The sequence below is a fragment of the Canis aureus genome, chromosome 9 (assembly GCF_053574225.1).
Source record: "Canis aureus isolate CA01 chromosome 9, VMU_Caureus_v.1.0, whole genome shotgun sequence".
Lineage (NCBI taxonomy): Eukaryota > Metazoa > Chordata > Mammalia > Carnivora > Canidae > Canis > Canis aureus.
In genome coordinates this window covers 21,118,643-21,133,210 of record NC_135619.1, presented here as the reverse complement: position 1 = coordinate 21,133,210, position 14,568 = coordinate 21,118,643, and the positions used below count along the sequence as shown (strand labels likewise).

General features: G+C 36.0%; 1 protein-coding gene across 49 annotated transcripts in view; it reads left to right on the top strand.

The window, feature by feature from the left end:
* The window catches only part of LOC144320501 (uncharacterized), a 140,451-nt gene that overhangs the window by 19,358 nt on the left and 106,525 nt on the right, over nt 1-14,568 (top strand). For 21 of the 49 annotated variants that reach the window (XR_013386113.1, XR_013386105.1, XR_013386107.1 and 18 more), the window contains one exon: nt 577-685. The exons of 6 other annotated variants lie outside the window; for them this stretch is intronic. Coding sequence is in view for 7 of the 43 variants with exons in the window: in XM_077909142.1 (XP_077765268.1) it covers nt 577-685 (109 nt within the window). In the remaining 36 variants the exon portion in view is untranslated. Of the gene's footprint in view, nt 1-576; nt 686-2,219; nt 2,266-11,618; nt 11,738-13,101; nt 13,153-14,568 lie in introns of all 49 variants that reach the window. 22 more of the 49 variants (XR_013386100.1, XR_013386102.1, XR_013386101.1 and 19 more) reach the window with 7 other exon arrangements.

The following is a 14,568-nucleotide window of genomic DNA, read 5'->3' as shown; positions in this document are numbered from 1 at the left end:
TTGGCTTTCAAAAACACAAAACAAAACAAAAACTGACACAAACCTAATAAGTTGTTGGCCAATTGCCAATTTAGAAATAACCTTTAATGATAGATCATGGCGTGATTTTTTTATATAACTTGTAAGTAGGTCATTTGATTCTCTGAATTCCTATGTCAGCTAAAGTCCAATCAAAAAGCAGAAATAAAATTAGATATTTCAAGCATTGGTTTCATTTTTGTTAAAGCTATTAGAGGAAAGGAACTTGATGCAGCTTTCTGCAGTTATGTCTGAGTTACTACAACCTCCAGAGTAGATTTACCAAAGGAAGAGGTAGATTTGCCTAAACCTAGAGGCTCAGAAAAGGGGTCTCATTGGACTAGTGCATAGACCTCTAGGGAAGAGGGGTTATTCTGCAACCATAGTATCTCTTAGGAGGAGTAGGGCACAGCAGGGTTGGTTTTGGAGTACCACAAACACACACATACACACAGACACACACAAAACAAAACTAGAAGATCAACAACCAGTTAGGATGTCACTGATAAGTACAGAAAACTCAGGAATACCCTTTCTCTCCCTCTTCCTTCCTTCTAGTATCCCCCTAGAACCCAGCTGGCAGAGGGGTCTGGGGAATGCACTATTCTGAATCCCCACCTCTGCACCCTACAGAAAAAGAGGAGAGTGAGTTTAGGAATAAGAAACAGTAAGTAAACAGCACTTGTTGTTATAAGAAAACTCTATAACAAAGCTATTCTACTTTATATGAAGGTCTTCATTTGTCATACCTATAGAAATGGAAATTAGTATTCTTTATTCTATAAGTAATATTCATTTACAGGTATAAGAGAAATTAACTCATTAAGATACATTTCCAATAAAATTCTGAATTATTATTATCTCCCAAGTTGGTCATTTATATTTACACTGCTTTGATCAATTGTGAATTTGATGATAATCAAGAAGAAAATTTAGCATTTAGAACCCTGTTGCCACTGGAAATTTAATTTCACTTGTATATGCTTTCATAATTTTCTGCAAACAAAATATAATCAATGAAAGACTTCTCTAAGTATAAATCTACTTTACCTTAGGAAAAAAATGGAACAAATGGAATGGAATACAAGTTCAAAAAAGGAAAAGAAATGATGTAAAACTTTTGACTACTGAAGTGAATACAATCATTCATGTATTTCTAAATTACAGCTTAACAATGTTATATCTAAATTTCTTGGATAAATTTAAAAACATTTATTGGAGGGACACCTGGCCGGCTCAGTCAGTTAAGTGTCTGCCTTCAGTTCAGGACATGATCTTGAGGTCCTGGGACCAAGTCCAAATTGCACTCTCTTTTTAATGGGGAGTCTGCTTCTCCCTCTGCCTCTGACCCTCACTCCCAATAGTGCCCTCGTGTGCTCTATTTCAAATAAAAAAAAAAATCTTTAAAAAAAAAACATTTATTGTATACATGTAACTTTTATTTGAATTGGCAACATTTATAATATCCTGAAAACTATATATGTGGCTACCTAAATTTATTTTTTAATTTTAGATATGTCTAAAAACATGTGAGAGGGGCCCCTGGGTGGCTCAGTAGTTGAGCATCTGCCTTTGGTTCAGGGCATGATCCTGGGGTCCTGGAATCAAGTCCTGAATCAGGCTGCCCACAGGAAACCTGCTTCTCCTTCTACCTGTGACTCTGCCTCTCTCTCTAGCTCTCATGAATAAATAAATAAAATTTTTAAAAATGAATAAAGAAAATAAAAACATGTGAGAGCATAGTTTTTGTTTTTGTTTTTTAATTTTCTTTAGAGATAAGCAAGCAAAATGTTCAAAGACCCCAGAAGTAAATAGTGTGTGTTTTTTTTAAAGATCATGACCAGGATCATGAACTGAGCCAAAGGTAGATGATTAACTACTGAGCCACCCAGGAGCCCCAGTAAATAGTGTTTATATGATTATTCCCTGGTAGTGTGCTCCTCTTTACATTTTCCAGCTTCACATCCCTCATCTCCCATTCTTCCCTATAGACCTTTTTTCCCTTTCTACTCTAATTTCTATTCTCTTTTTGATTAAAAAAAAAAAAAAAAGTCTCCTTTTGCCTATCTTCCTCACTTTGCCTACCCACTCAATGTAGTAAGGGAAATTTGTCATCTTATCAGTCGAGAAATATCACCAACTTTCTAGGAGTCTCTTCTCACATCAAAGCTTTTGACCTTACTGATGTGTTATAATTCCAGGAGAAGGTCTCAAGATGAGAAATTAAAATGCTTAAACATAAGTACTGTAAGTATATGAATATCAATATCCTTGTAAGACAAGACCTTTTAAACAGCTCCTTAAAAAAAAGACAATGAAATTTAATCCTTCAAGAATAGATTAGTTACTATAATAATCAGAAGAACAAATTGGTTCTATTAAATAACTTGGCAGTTAATTAGCTTCAGTATCTGTCTAATTCCACTCACCAAAACCTGCCAAATGAGAACTGTCTGAAGAAGGTGAAAAGTTGCAGGATTTCCAGAACCGCCTCAACCAAGAAGCAACAGTGGGTAAATGTCATTTATAGTAAAACTTTTAAGTATCAGTCTTTCAACTCTCATTTTTGTCCAGATGATCTATTCAATGGAATTTCAAATGTAATTATGTTGTAGCAGCTAAATGTTTATCATTAATATCAATTCAACTGTAAATTTTCTAAACTATTTATTTGCTGAGACAAATAAATTTACTCAAAACTATGTACCAGAATATAAGCATTTACATCTTAAATTTTCTTTAACAAAAAAGTAAGACTATACTACTACTTTACATGACAGTTCTTTTTCTGCAGATAGTTGCACCTTGAAGCAGGGTAACATATCACATTACATCTTGCATACAGAGTGTCAAGCTCAAAAATTCATTTGTGGCAGCACAATAGGTAATTTCTCAATCAGATCTTCTCACCACATCCAAATAGGGAGGTTAGAAATAACCATCAGATGTTTTAATGCTGAGACTATACAATCTTCACCAGAAGGTAAAAGGTAAAATGGTCTAGGGGTCTATAATTCATTTCATTATAATTACATTTCATTGCCTGTGGCTTCTCCAATAATTAAAAGCACAGTGTCAGTATTAAACAAGAGCTGTGAAAAAAATGTCAGGTACCTCAAAGAAACATCAAATTATAGTAGGAAATTATGTCAAAAGTTAGCTCCCTGAGTGAATACCAGAATATCTGCAGGAATATATGCACTTGTAAAAGTTTATAAAATGAAATCATCTGTGCTGAGATTTTCAAATTTTGTCCACTTTAGGTCAAATGGGTATATAAAAAAATATTTCATCATGCACCTCTCCAGTGGTTAGTATTTTAATATTTGTTGAATGAATAATCAATAGCACAAAAATGTCATGACTGGAGTGAGATTGGTATGCTCTCAGAAGCAAAATACTTCTAAGTATTTGGGATTGAACCTCTTTTCAAGTTAATCCCAGGAACTTGTTTTTATGAGATCATATTTTGTTCACATTACTTTACTCGTTAAACTTCAGTTAATGGAGACACGAATTTTAGGAATTCCAAAGCAGAGATAACCAATAATCTTTTCTTAGTGGAAGCAAAAAATTGGTAAACAGGAATATTCTCAGAAGAGATTCACTAGACTGAGGAAATGCTAGACACTTGAAACCCAAAAATTAAGGTATCCCCCACAATAAAATGTTTAACAGCTAAACAATGAATCACTTGCTTCCCCCTACACACCCCAAAAAAGTCAAATGTCATCTCACCAAATATCCTGCAAGCAATACATTCTTTTCCCTATCCATTCTTCATATTCTCTTCCCTGTAACTCATTAGAAAGAAATTAAGCATGAGCTGTTTGGCTTTGTATCTCGTTGAATAGTAAAGAACTAATGTGTAGATTCTGCTTAGACAATTGATTTTTTTTCATCTGAGCTTTTTGTAAACAACTCACTAAACATGTTCCACATTGAAGTTAGTTGGTTTAAACTCATTTTAACCAGTGTTATCTGGTGTTATGGTAGACAAAACTCTCAGATCAGTGGTTAAGTTTTTAATAATTATCTTTTACTTAAAACTGTTGCATTTGCCGACTTAAGTTGTACACAAAACAAGTAGGTTTAGGCTTTAACCAGGTTTCCAAGAGGCAATGCAAGGATTATATTAAATGCTCTCCTGGTGCTAAGCACCTTAAATAGCCTGTGTTCTCTATGTACTAGATGTACCATTTCAGATTATGCATTTAAAAAAATTAGTATTGCCCATCTGTCTCTGAAGGTTGAAGTATATGCTATGCTATGCAAATCCTCCCATTCTCAACCAAGACACTTATTTATCCAGCTACTGAAAGTTTCATCTGTTTATTGTTCACACTCACAGTTGAGTCTTTCCTTCTGAAGTACCCTCCTCCAAATGGTGCTTCCTTGGCTTCTGGAAAGATGGCAAAGTAGGATTCTAAGCTCATCTCACTTAATGGACATACTTAGATAACAGTCACATCAGTGCAACTAACCCTGAAAACAACTTGAGGAGTAACAGAACAGTTATTTCTAGAGTAGAGGCCAAATAAAAAAGGATGGTAGTTATGGGAACCACAGTTCCCGTTAGATTAACCACAAAAAAAAAAGAAGGACATCACAAGTACAGAGAAGGTAGAGGAGCAGCTCTCACACCAGGAACCCCAGACACTGGGACCTGGGCTGGGAAGACAAGTCCTCAAACATGTGTCTTTGAAAATGACTGGGGCTTAACTTTGCAAGTTTTTACAATCAGCGAGGCTTGAACTATGGGAAAGCTGAAGGACAATAAGAAACAGAGTCCCCATCCTTAAAGATAACAATCTCATTGAGATACAGCATAGAAGCAGCAGTTTGAAAAGCACCTAGGTTGTAAAGAACTTTTATTTACTAATTTCAGGATGCGCACTAGAGGGGCAGGGATAATTAGACTTCTTTCTCCAAGAACAAAAGATTTGGTAGTGCCATCTTCCCCACCCCCAACCCAAATAGCCAGACCCTTATGGGAACCAGTACAAATACCCTTCACCAATCTTGTTAATACTGTGTACCCTTCCGCCCCCTTGTGGATCTGTTCCATCCAACCCATCCTACTCTGCACAAGTACCCCTAAAGTAATGCCTGCTAAATCACATCCAGCAAGCAACCCCTGGCAGGGACCAGCACAACTCCAAAGTGACTCCTGCCCCAAGGAGAGGAACTACACATATCAGTTCCACTGCTGCCCCAGAAATGGGCTGGAGGCAGACATCTGATCTGACTGACAGCCCCACCCACCAATAAAAAGCCACTCAAGGGACAAGACAGGAGGAACACCCTGAAGGTCAGTACTATGCAGCCCCAACAGACTTGGGACAGGCATCTGGTTTAACTGCAACTGTACCCACCAACAAAAACCCCTGAGGAAACAACATAGGAAGAGTGTCCTGTAGTTCCTGTGACCATAGCCCCAGAAAAAAGGCTAAACACAGGCATCTGCTTGAACAACTGACACTGACCAACTATAAACCTATAGTGGCCCCAGGCTTGCCCCTTAACAGCACAGTGACCAAACCCTGCCCACAACAGGCAAAGTGGGCAATTGCAACCAACTAGACTGAAGGCAAACACAGCTCAGTGACAACAGTAATGCACACACAACCCATATAGCGGACACCCCTGAAGAACCTGGTTCTAATGAATAGAGAACATTGTACTACAGGGCATAATCACAGAACCTCTTCTTCATAAGGCCATTGCTTTTAAGATCAGGAGATGTAGATGATTTTCCTAATACCTAGAAACAGAGTTAGACAAAGTGAGAAGACATAGGAATATGTCCCAAATGAGGAAACAGGACAACACCACAGCAAAAGAGCTAAATGAAAAAAAATAAACAATATGCCTGATAATTCAAAGCAATGGTCATAAAGATGAACTTGGGAAAGTGGTGGAAGATCCATGTGAGAACTTCAAGAGATAGAATATATAAAAAGGAACCAAAGATAAAGAATCATTGAAATTAAAAGTACACTAGAGGGAATCAATAGCATATTAGAAGAGGGAGAAGAATGGATTAGTGATCTGGAAGACAAGGTAATGGAAAGCACCTGAGCTGAACAGCAAAAAAATAAAAATGAGAATAGGCTAAGGGAATTCTGTAACATCAAGTGTAATAACATTCACATTATAGAGATCCCAGAAGGAGAAGAGAGAAAAGGGGGGAACAGAAAATGAATTTGAAGAAATAATAGCTGAAAAATTCCAAAATTTGGGGAAGGAAACAAATGCAGACCCAGGAGACATAGAGAAAACCATCCCCCCAAAAAATTCAACCCACAAAGGTTCATACAAAAACACATAAATGGCAAAAAGTTAGTAATAAAGAAAATTTTAAAAGCAAGAGAATACAAACAAGGGAAACCCCAATAAAGCTATCAGCTGATTTTTCAGCAGAAACTTTCCAGGCCAGAAGAGAGGGTATGATATATTCATAGTGCTATAAAGAAAAAACCCTACAACCAAAAATACTCTACCTCAGCAAGGTTATCATTCAGAATAGAAGGTGAGATAAAAAGCTTCTCAGAAAAACAAAAGTTAAAAGTTCATAATTACTAAATCAGCCTTACAGGAAAGGTTAAAGGGCATTATTTGAGTGGGGAAAAAAAGCCATAATCAAGAAAAGAAAATTAGGAAAGGAAAAAATTTCACAGATAAATACAAACCGAATAAAATTAATTATTTATAAAACCAGTATGGAGGTTAAAGCACAAAATTTATAAAAATCAATTATATCTATAAAGACCAACCAAGGGATGGACAAAATAAAAGTATGACATTATATGCATAAAACTTTGGGGTGAGGGAGTAAAAATATTGTGCTTTTAGAACAGGTTCAAACTTAAGCAAACAACTTAATATAGAATGTTATATGCATAAGATGTTATCTTTTAACCTAATGGGTAACCACAAATCAAAAACCAGTAACAAGGGCACCTGTGTGGTTCAGCAGTTGAGTGTCTACCTTTAGCTCAAGGCATGATCCTGGGGTCCCAGGATGGAGTCCTGCATCAGGCTTCCTGCATGGAGCCTGCTTCTCCCTCTGCCTACGTCTCTGGCTCTCTCTCTCTCTCTCTCTCGGTCTCTTAAATGGATAAATAAAATCTTAAAAAAAAAAAGGTAACAGACATGAAATAAAGGGAAAGGAATCCAGGTATATCATTAAAGAAAGCCATCAAACCACAAAGGGAGAGAGCAAGAGAAGGAACAGAAATACTATAGAAACAATCATAAAACAACTAACAAATAGCAATAAGTACATCCCTATCACTAGAACTTTGAATGTAAATGGACTAAATGTTCCACTCAAAAGATGTAGGGTAATAACAGAATGGATTAAAATAAGTAAATAAGTAAATACATAAATAAATAAATATAACTCCTCATTATGCTGTCTACAGGAGATTCACTACAGACCTAAACACATATGCTGAATGAAAGTGAAGGGTAAGAAAAACCAAAATTTTTCATACAAATGGAAGTGAAAAGAGAGCTAGGATAACAATGCTTATATTGGACAAAGACTATCATCAGACACAAAGAAAAACACTACATAATGATAAAAGGAACAATGCAACAAGAGGATATAACAACTATAAATATTTACACTTTTAATATGGAAGCTCCAAAATAGAACTATTAACAAAGAAGTTGCCAGTAATAGAACAGTAGGGATTTTATATGCCCCATTTTCATCAATGATACCTATTCAAACAGAAAATCAACAGAGATTGTAGTTTTGAATGACACATTGGACCTGATGCATCTAAAATATACTCAGAGTATTCAGTCAAAAAAGAGCAGAATGTACATTCTTTAGATGCACATGGAACATTCTTCATAATAGATCACATATTAGGCCACAAGTCTCAAACTCAAAGATTGAAATCACGTCATGTATCCTTTCTCACCACAATAGTATAAAACTAGAAATCAATCACAAGAAAAAAAAAATCTAGAAATAACAAATAGAAGCTAAATAACATGCTATGGAACAATGGGTCAGCCAAGACATCAAAAGAAATATAAAAAATACATGGAAACAAATCAATATGAAAAGACAATGATTCAAAATGTTTTAGATCTTCTAAGAGGGAAGATTATAGCAATACAGGCCTACCTCAAGAACCAAGAAAAAAATCTCAAACAACCCAACCTTACATCTAAAAGAGCTAGAAAAAACTAAATAGAAGGAAAATGTTTAGAGCAGAAATAAATGAAATAGAGAATAGAGCAGATCAATGAAACCAGAAGTAGGTTTTCTTTAACAAAACAAGATTAATAAACCTTTAGTCAACTCATCAAAAAAAAGATAAGCAGACTTAAAATCAGAAATGAAGGAGAAATAACAACTGACACTATAGAAATACAAAGTATTATAAAAGAATATAATGAAAACTTATATGCCAACAGACTGGACAACCTAGAAAAAATGGATAAATTCATAGGAACATATAACCTACCAAAACTGAAGCAGGAATAGAAAATTTGAACAGACCAACTAGCAATGAAATTGAATTGTTAATTCAAAAAACACCCAACAAAGTCCAGGACCAGAAGGCTTCACAGGTGAATTTAACCAAACATTTAAAGAAGTGTTAATACTTATCCTTCTCCAACTATTCCAAGAAACAGAAAGGGAGTAAGACTTTCGAATTCATTGTGTAAGGCTAGCATTATTCTAGTACCAAAACCTGATAAAGACACTCAAAAAAAAAAAAAAAAAAAAAGAAGAAGAAGAAGAAGAAGAACTACTACAGGCCAATATCTAATGAACATAGACGAAAATCCTCAACAAAATATTAGCAAACTGAGTCCAACAATACATTTACAAAATAATTCGCCACAAAACAAGTGGGGTTTTCTCCATAGATGCAAAGGGGTTCAATATTCATAAGTAAATGTGATATATCAGATTAACAAAGTAAAAACCATATGACCATTTCAACAGATGCTGTAAAAGCATTCAACAAAGTATAACGTCTATTCATAATGAAAACTCTCAACATACTAGGTTAAGCAGGAAGATACTTCAACATAATAAAGGTCACAGCTAACATCACACTCAAAGGGGAAAAACAGAGCTTTCCTCTCTAGAATAAGGAGTAACACAAGGATGCCCACACTCACCATTTTTATTCAACATAATACTGGAAGTCCTAGCCAGAGTAACCAGACAAGAGTAAGCATGCAAACTGGTAAGGAAGAAGTGAAACTTGCTATTTACAGATAACATGATAGTAAAGATATAGAAAACCCTGAAGTTTCCACCAAAAAATTACTAGAACTGATAAATAAATTCAGTAAGGCTACAGGATACAAAATCAATGGACAGAAATCCGTTGCCTTTCTATACACTAATAATGAAGCAACAGGAAGATAAATCAAGGAAAAAATCCTACCTAGAACTGCTCCTCAAATAATAAAATACCTAGGAATAAACTTAACCAAGGAAGTGAGAGATCTATACTCTTAAAACTAGAAAAGACTAATGAAAGAAATTGAAGATGACATAAACGAATGGAAGGGTATTCCATGCTTATAAACCAATATTGTTAAACTGTCCATACTACACAAGCCAATCTACAGATTTAATGTAATCCCTATCTAAATACCAGCACCATTTTCCACAGAACTAGAACAAACTGTCCTAAAATTTGTATGAAACCACAAAGACCCTGACTAGCCAAAGCAATCAGGGAAGGGGGAGGGAAGCTGGAGGTATCACAATCCCAGATTTCAAGATATACTACAAAGCTGTAGTAATCGAAACAATATGGTACTGGCACAAAAATACACACAAAGATCAGTAGAACAGAGAGTCCAGAGATAAACCTATGTTTTTATTGCCACTTAATCTACAGCAAAAGGAGGCAAAATATACAATGGAAAAAAAAAGGTCTCTTCAACAAATGGTGTTGAGAAAACTGGACAACTTTCTTATATGAAACACAAAAATAAACTCAAAATGGATTAAATACCTAAATGTGAGACCCAAAACCATAAAATTCCTAGAAGAAAACAGGAAATAATCTCTTTGACATTAGCTGTGGAAACATTTTTCTATATGCGTCTCCTCTGACAAGGGGAACAAAAGCAAAATTAAACTATTGGGAAACTACACCAAAATAAAATGCTTTTGTGGAGCAAAGGAAACCATTAACAAAACAAAAAGGTAATCTACTGAATGTGAGAAGGAATTTGCAAATAATAACCAAGATATAGGAAAAACTTATACAACTCAACACCAAAAACAAAAACAAGAAAACCCAAAATAATCCAATTTAAAAATGGGCAGAAGACATGAACAGACATTTTTTTCCAAAGATATCACAGATGGCCAACACATGAAAAGATGCTCAATATTACTAATTATCAGATAAATACAAACCAAAACCACAATGATAGGTCACCTGATACTTGTCAGAATGGTTAAAATAAAAAAACACAAGAAATCCCAAGTGTTGGTAAGGATGTAGAGAAAAAAAGAAACCCTGATGCACTTGGCGAGAATGCAAATAGATGCAGCTGCTGTGGGAAACAGTATGGAGGTTTCGCCCAAAATTGATAGAACTGCCATATGATATAGCAATTCCACAACTATTTACCCAAAGAAAACAAAAACCCCTATGTTTATCATCACATTATTTACAATAGCCAAGATATGGAAGCAACCCAAATGCCCATCAATAGATGAATGGATAAAGATATTTTTACATAACATACACAAACTATTCCTCAGCCATAAAAAAAAAAAATTGAAATTTTGCCATTTGCAGCAACGTTAATCAACCTAGAGGGTATAATGCTAAATGAAATAGGTCAGACAAAGACAAATACCAGAATTTCACTCATATGTGAAATTTAATAAACAGGAAAAAAAAAGAAAGAAAGAAAAGACAAAAGCAGACTCTTAAATACAGAAAACTGGTAGCTGCCAGAGGGGAGGTGGGGTGGAGTGGATGGGTGAAATAAAGGAGATTAGGAGTACATTTATCTTGATGAACACTGAGAAGTGTATGGAATGTTGCATTACATTAAACACATGTAACACTGCATGTTACTTATATTTGAATTAAAAAAAGAAAAAGAAAAAAGGTGCTTCCTTGCCTAAGGTCCTGCCCCTCTCCCTGAGACAAATTTGCATCCACAGCCACACCAAGCAATTGCTATTTACTCAGTCTCTGTTATTACAAGATCCTATTATCCCCACTACTATCAAGGAGCCCAGTCCTTTAACAGCATTTCCTACCATCAGTTCTGGACCACAGAAAAGAGAGCTTCTCAGTGATGCTGAACAGAGTGTCTTCTGAGCCTCTTGCAGAAACATAGTGAGCTGGTGGGTTTTTTTTTTTTTTTTTTTTTTTTTTTACTTTATGTAGTATATCCACCCTAGCATGCTCACTTCTCTGAGCCTTTTCTATCACCTACCATGATGATTCTAGGGTTTCTAGTCTGGTCCACTGATAAATTAGGCCATATAACCACCTTAGACCAATGAACCCACTTTATGGAAAAGAAGGGCATATGTCCCCCCAAAATCTGCTAATCCTATCATACATTATACCACCCAGAAGCTGCTGGCTTGATAAAACAATGAAAGAGCCTTTGGAAGGAGTATCTTAGGTACCATCTTGGAGAAAATACCCTATGACACATGGACCCATCATCCAGGATGCAAGTATACCATCAAGTTAATGACCATTATTTTGCTGCTATGTTGCCAACTCTTGGAAAATAGTCAATAGAACAAGGGAGAGAAGCAGAAATTACCCCACTTATCATCATTCCTAGGGACATATTTGGGAAAATCCATGCTTCTTGTGCTACAACTCTAGGATCTGTGGACCTATAGTTCCTACTTCCACCAGGGCATAGGACAAGAGTTCCATCAAGTTTTTAGCTATATCTGCCGTCCAGTCTTTGTGGTTTCTTGTGTCAGAGGACCAACAGGCGAAGAAAGGAGTCAGCATCCTGGTAGTGGTACTTTATTCTGACCATCCAGGCTACAGTTACCAGAAGCAGAGATGAACATGCTTCACATTCAGAGGATGCACTAGATATCTGCTACTATTCCCTTGCCCGATACAGTAAATGGGTAAGCAAGGGAGGTACTTGCAGAAAAGCACATCCAGGGACAGTCTGGGTTATTCTACCATGTAAGCCAACTGATCAGTAGGGGTGTTAAGTAAGGATATAAAGAATCTAGAATAAATAGTAGAAAAAGATGATTTGAGGTGTTTTGTTAGGATAGTCCTGACACCAGATGCAGTACCTGGGGCTAGAGTACATCTCCATATTTCCTTTTGTAAATTTCCCCCACTAAAAAAAAAGACCAAGTAGAATTCTGGAACAGTTAATCTCAGGTGAAACAAACTTATTATACAGATCAAGTAGATTTGAGCATTACATTGTGATGGACACTATGGTACACCATCAAGATACTCCCTTCAGGACCCAGGAACTCATTTCCCCAGCTGCTGGTAATGCTTCCCACTGAAGACTCACTGCAGAGTCCTTCTCTAGGGACTTAAAATTATTTATAGAAACTGCTTCATCCAAGATTATCCATACCCAAGGACAGCCCACATTGAATGTCAAGTGGGTTTAGGGATACAGAATCTGGCCCCCTTGCCTCATTTCAGACCAACATTAAAAGAGCATTCAATGCTCCCCTGTGATTGGCTGAAGCCTTTGCTACAATTATTTGAAACTGCATCATTGTTCAATTTCTTTCCCTGCTCAGTTCTGGCTTCTTCATTCTCACAGGACCTGTTGCTAAGAGAACTCCACAGCAAACTGTACATTAATCCCACCGTCTGTTTCTTGTGCAACACAGCAAAGGCAATAATACTGTGATGACCATGGTGCCATACAGTTTGTATTTTACAGTTTACAGAGCATTTGTTACTTGATCACATGCACATCACAATTCCAGGGGACAGGGTGGGTAGATACTATTCTCACTTTGTAAATGATAAAACTGAGTTTCAAGGGATTTAATATCCCAAGCAGGCAAGAAACATTTTTTCTTATTTATATTCCATCTCATTTCAGAAAAATATCAAAGTGGCCCAGATTAATGGAAGGAGAGTTAGGAATAAAAATGCAAGTATTCTGATTTATGCTTTAGTGCACTAAAAAAATAATAATTTATATGACAGAATTGACTAGTTATTTTATTTATCTGGTTAAGTCATTCACTCCAAATGAATAATTACATAATAACCAAAGTTGATTAGAATTATTAATCCTTTTTTTTTTAAGGAGCAGGTAAATTGAAGTGAACTAGCACTGTACTAAGTTTTGGAGTCTTCTAAAGTGATCTTCCCACATTGCTCTGGAAAGCATTAGCCACTCTTAAAAATACAAATCACCCTGGAACACAACATGAAGCTGTACATAAGTGAAGCCAGACAATCATGATCCATCTGGACAATGTCTGCCTATCTCTGGGGTGCCCCTGCCCCAATGTTGGCCAGAGTGAATTCCCTGTATATCTATGCAGTATTTTAAGTCAGACCATTTTAAGCTAAAAATCTAATGTAGAGAAAACCTCTTTAGTCTTTATGTAATTAAATGAATAGACACAGTCAAGTCTAATTTATAATTTACATAGATGCCATCTTTAAGAGAGAACATTCTGGACTTCTGTCATCATCTGAAACTGTCTTTTTTGCTTGACAAGCATACGGAAGGCATGCCTTGGGAGTGCTACCTCTCTCATTATTCGGCTTAGAAGGCTGTATTCCCTCCAATGACCTTGATATAGCAAAATGTTATACAGAACTACTCTCCTAGAATGCCTTCAGAACTCAGAGAATATTTTTTTAAGTCCTATCACTTTTTTAATTTAAACTTTTGTAATGAATCTCTATCTTGTAAATAGGGATTTAGGATTTAGTTTTAAAAACACACAAAACTATTTTGAGTCAAGCCCATTGAATAAGGCAAAGGTACTAATATAATCTGACAAGAAGGTCTTGTGAGGGAGTTCTTAAAGTTGCTAATCCCATGCGAAGCAAAGGAACAGAAGTCACCTGGTAAAGAAGTCCTCAGAAAGGAAAACTATCCTCTTAATGGAAAGGGACCTCTACTACTTCACTTAATTCTATGTTCAAGAGAAAGCTCATTTCTTCCATCACTCCCTGAATCCCCAGTGATATTCCCTAGATTAGGAGAAAGGAAGTAATAGCTATTTAGTCCCCTCACTCAGAAATATAAATAAGGAGCAGTCATTCAATAAGATTTCTAATTACTCTTTTATAAGGAATTTGTAAGGATTTTGAAAATTTTTGGAACATTTGTCACTTCTCTTTATTATTTTCATTATTCCTGGCCTGCTTTTTTAAAGCATAGGGAACAGAAAAAGAAGAAAGGGAAGAAGGGTTTCTGGAAAGAGAGAAACCTGGGCATTAGATGATGAGCTAACAGGTTTAGTCCAAGAGCCTGGTACAATGAACACAAGGAGGTAGGGGTAGGGCATAGGGAGGAATGAAGGAAGTGAGAGATGGAAGCAGTCAG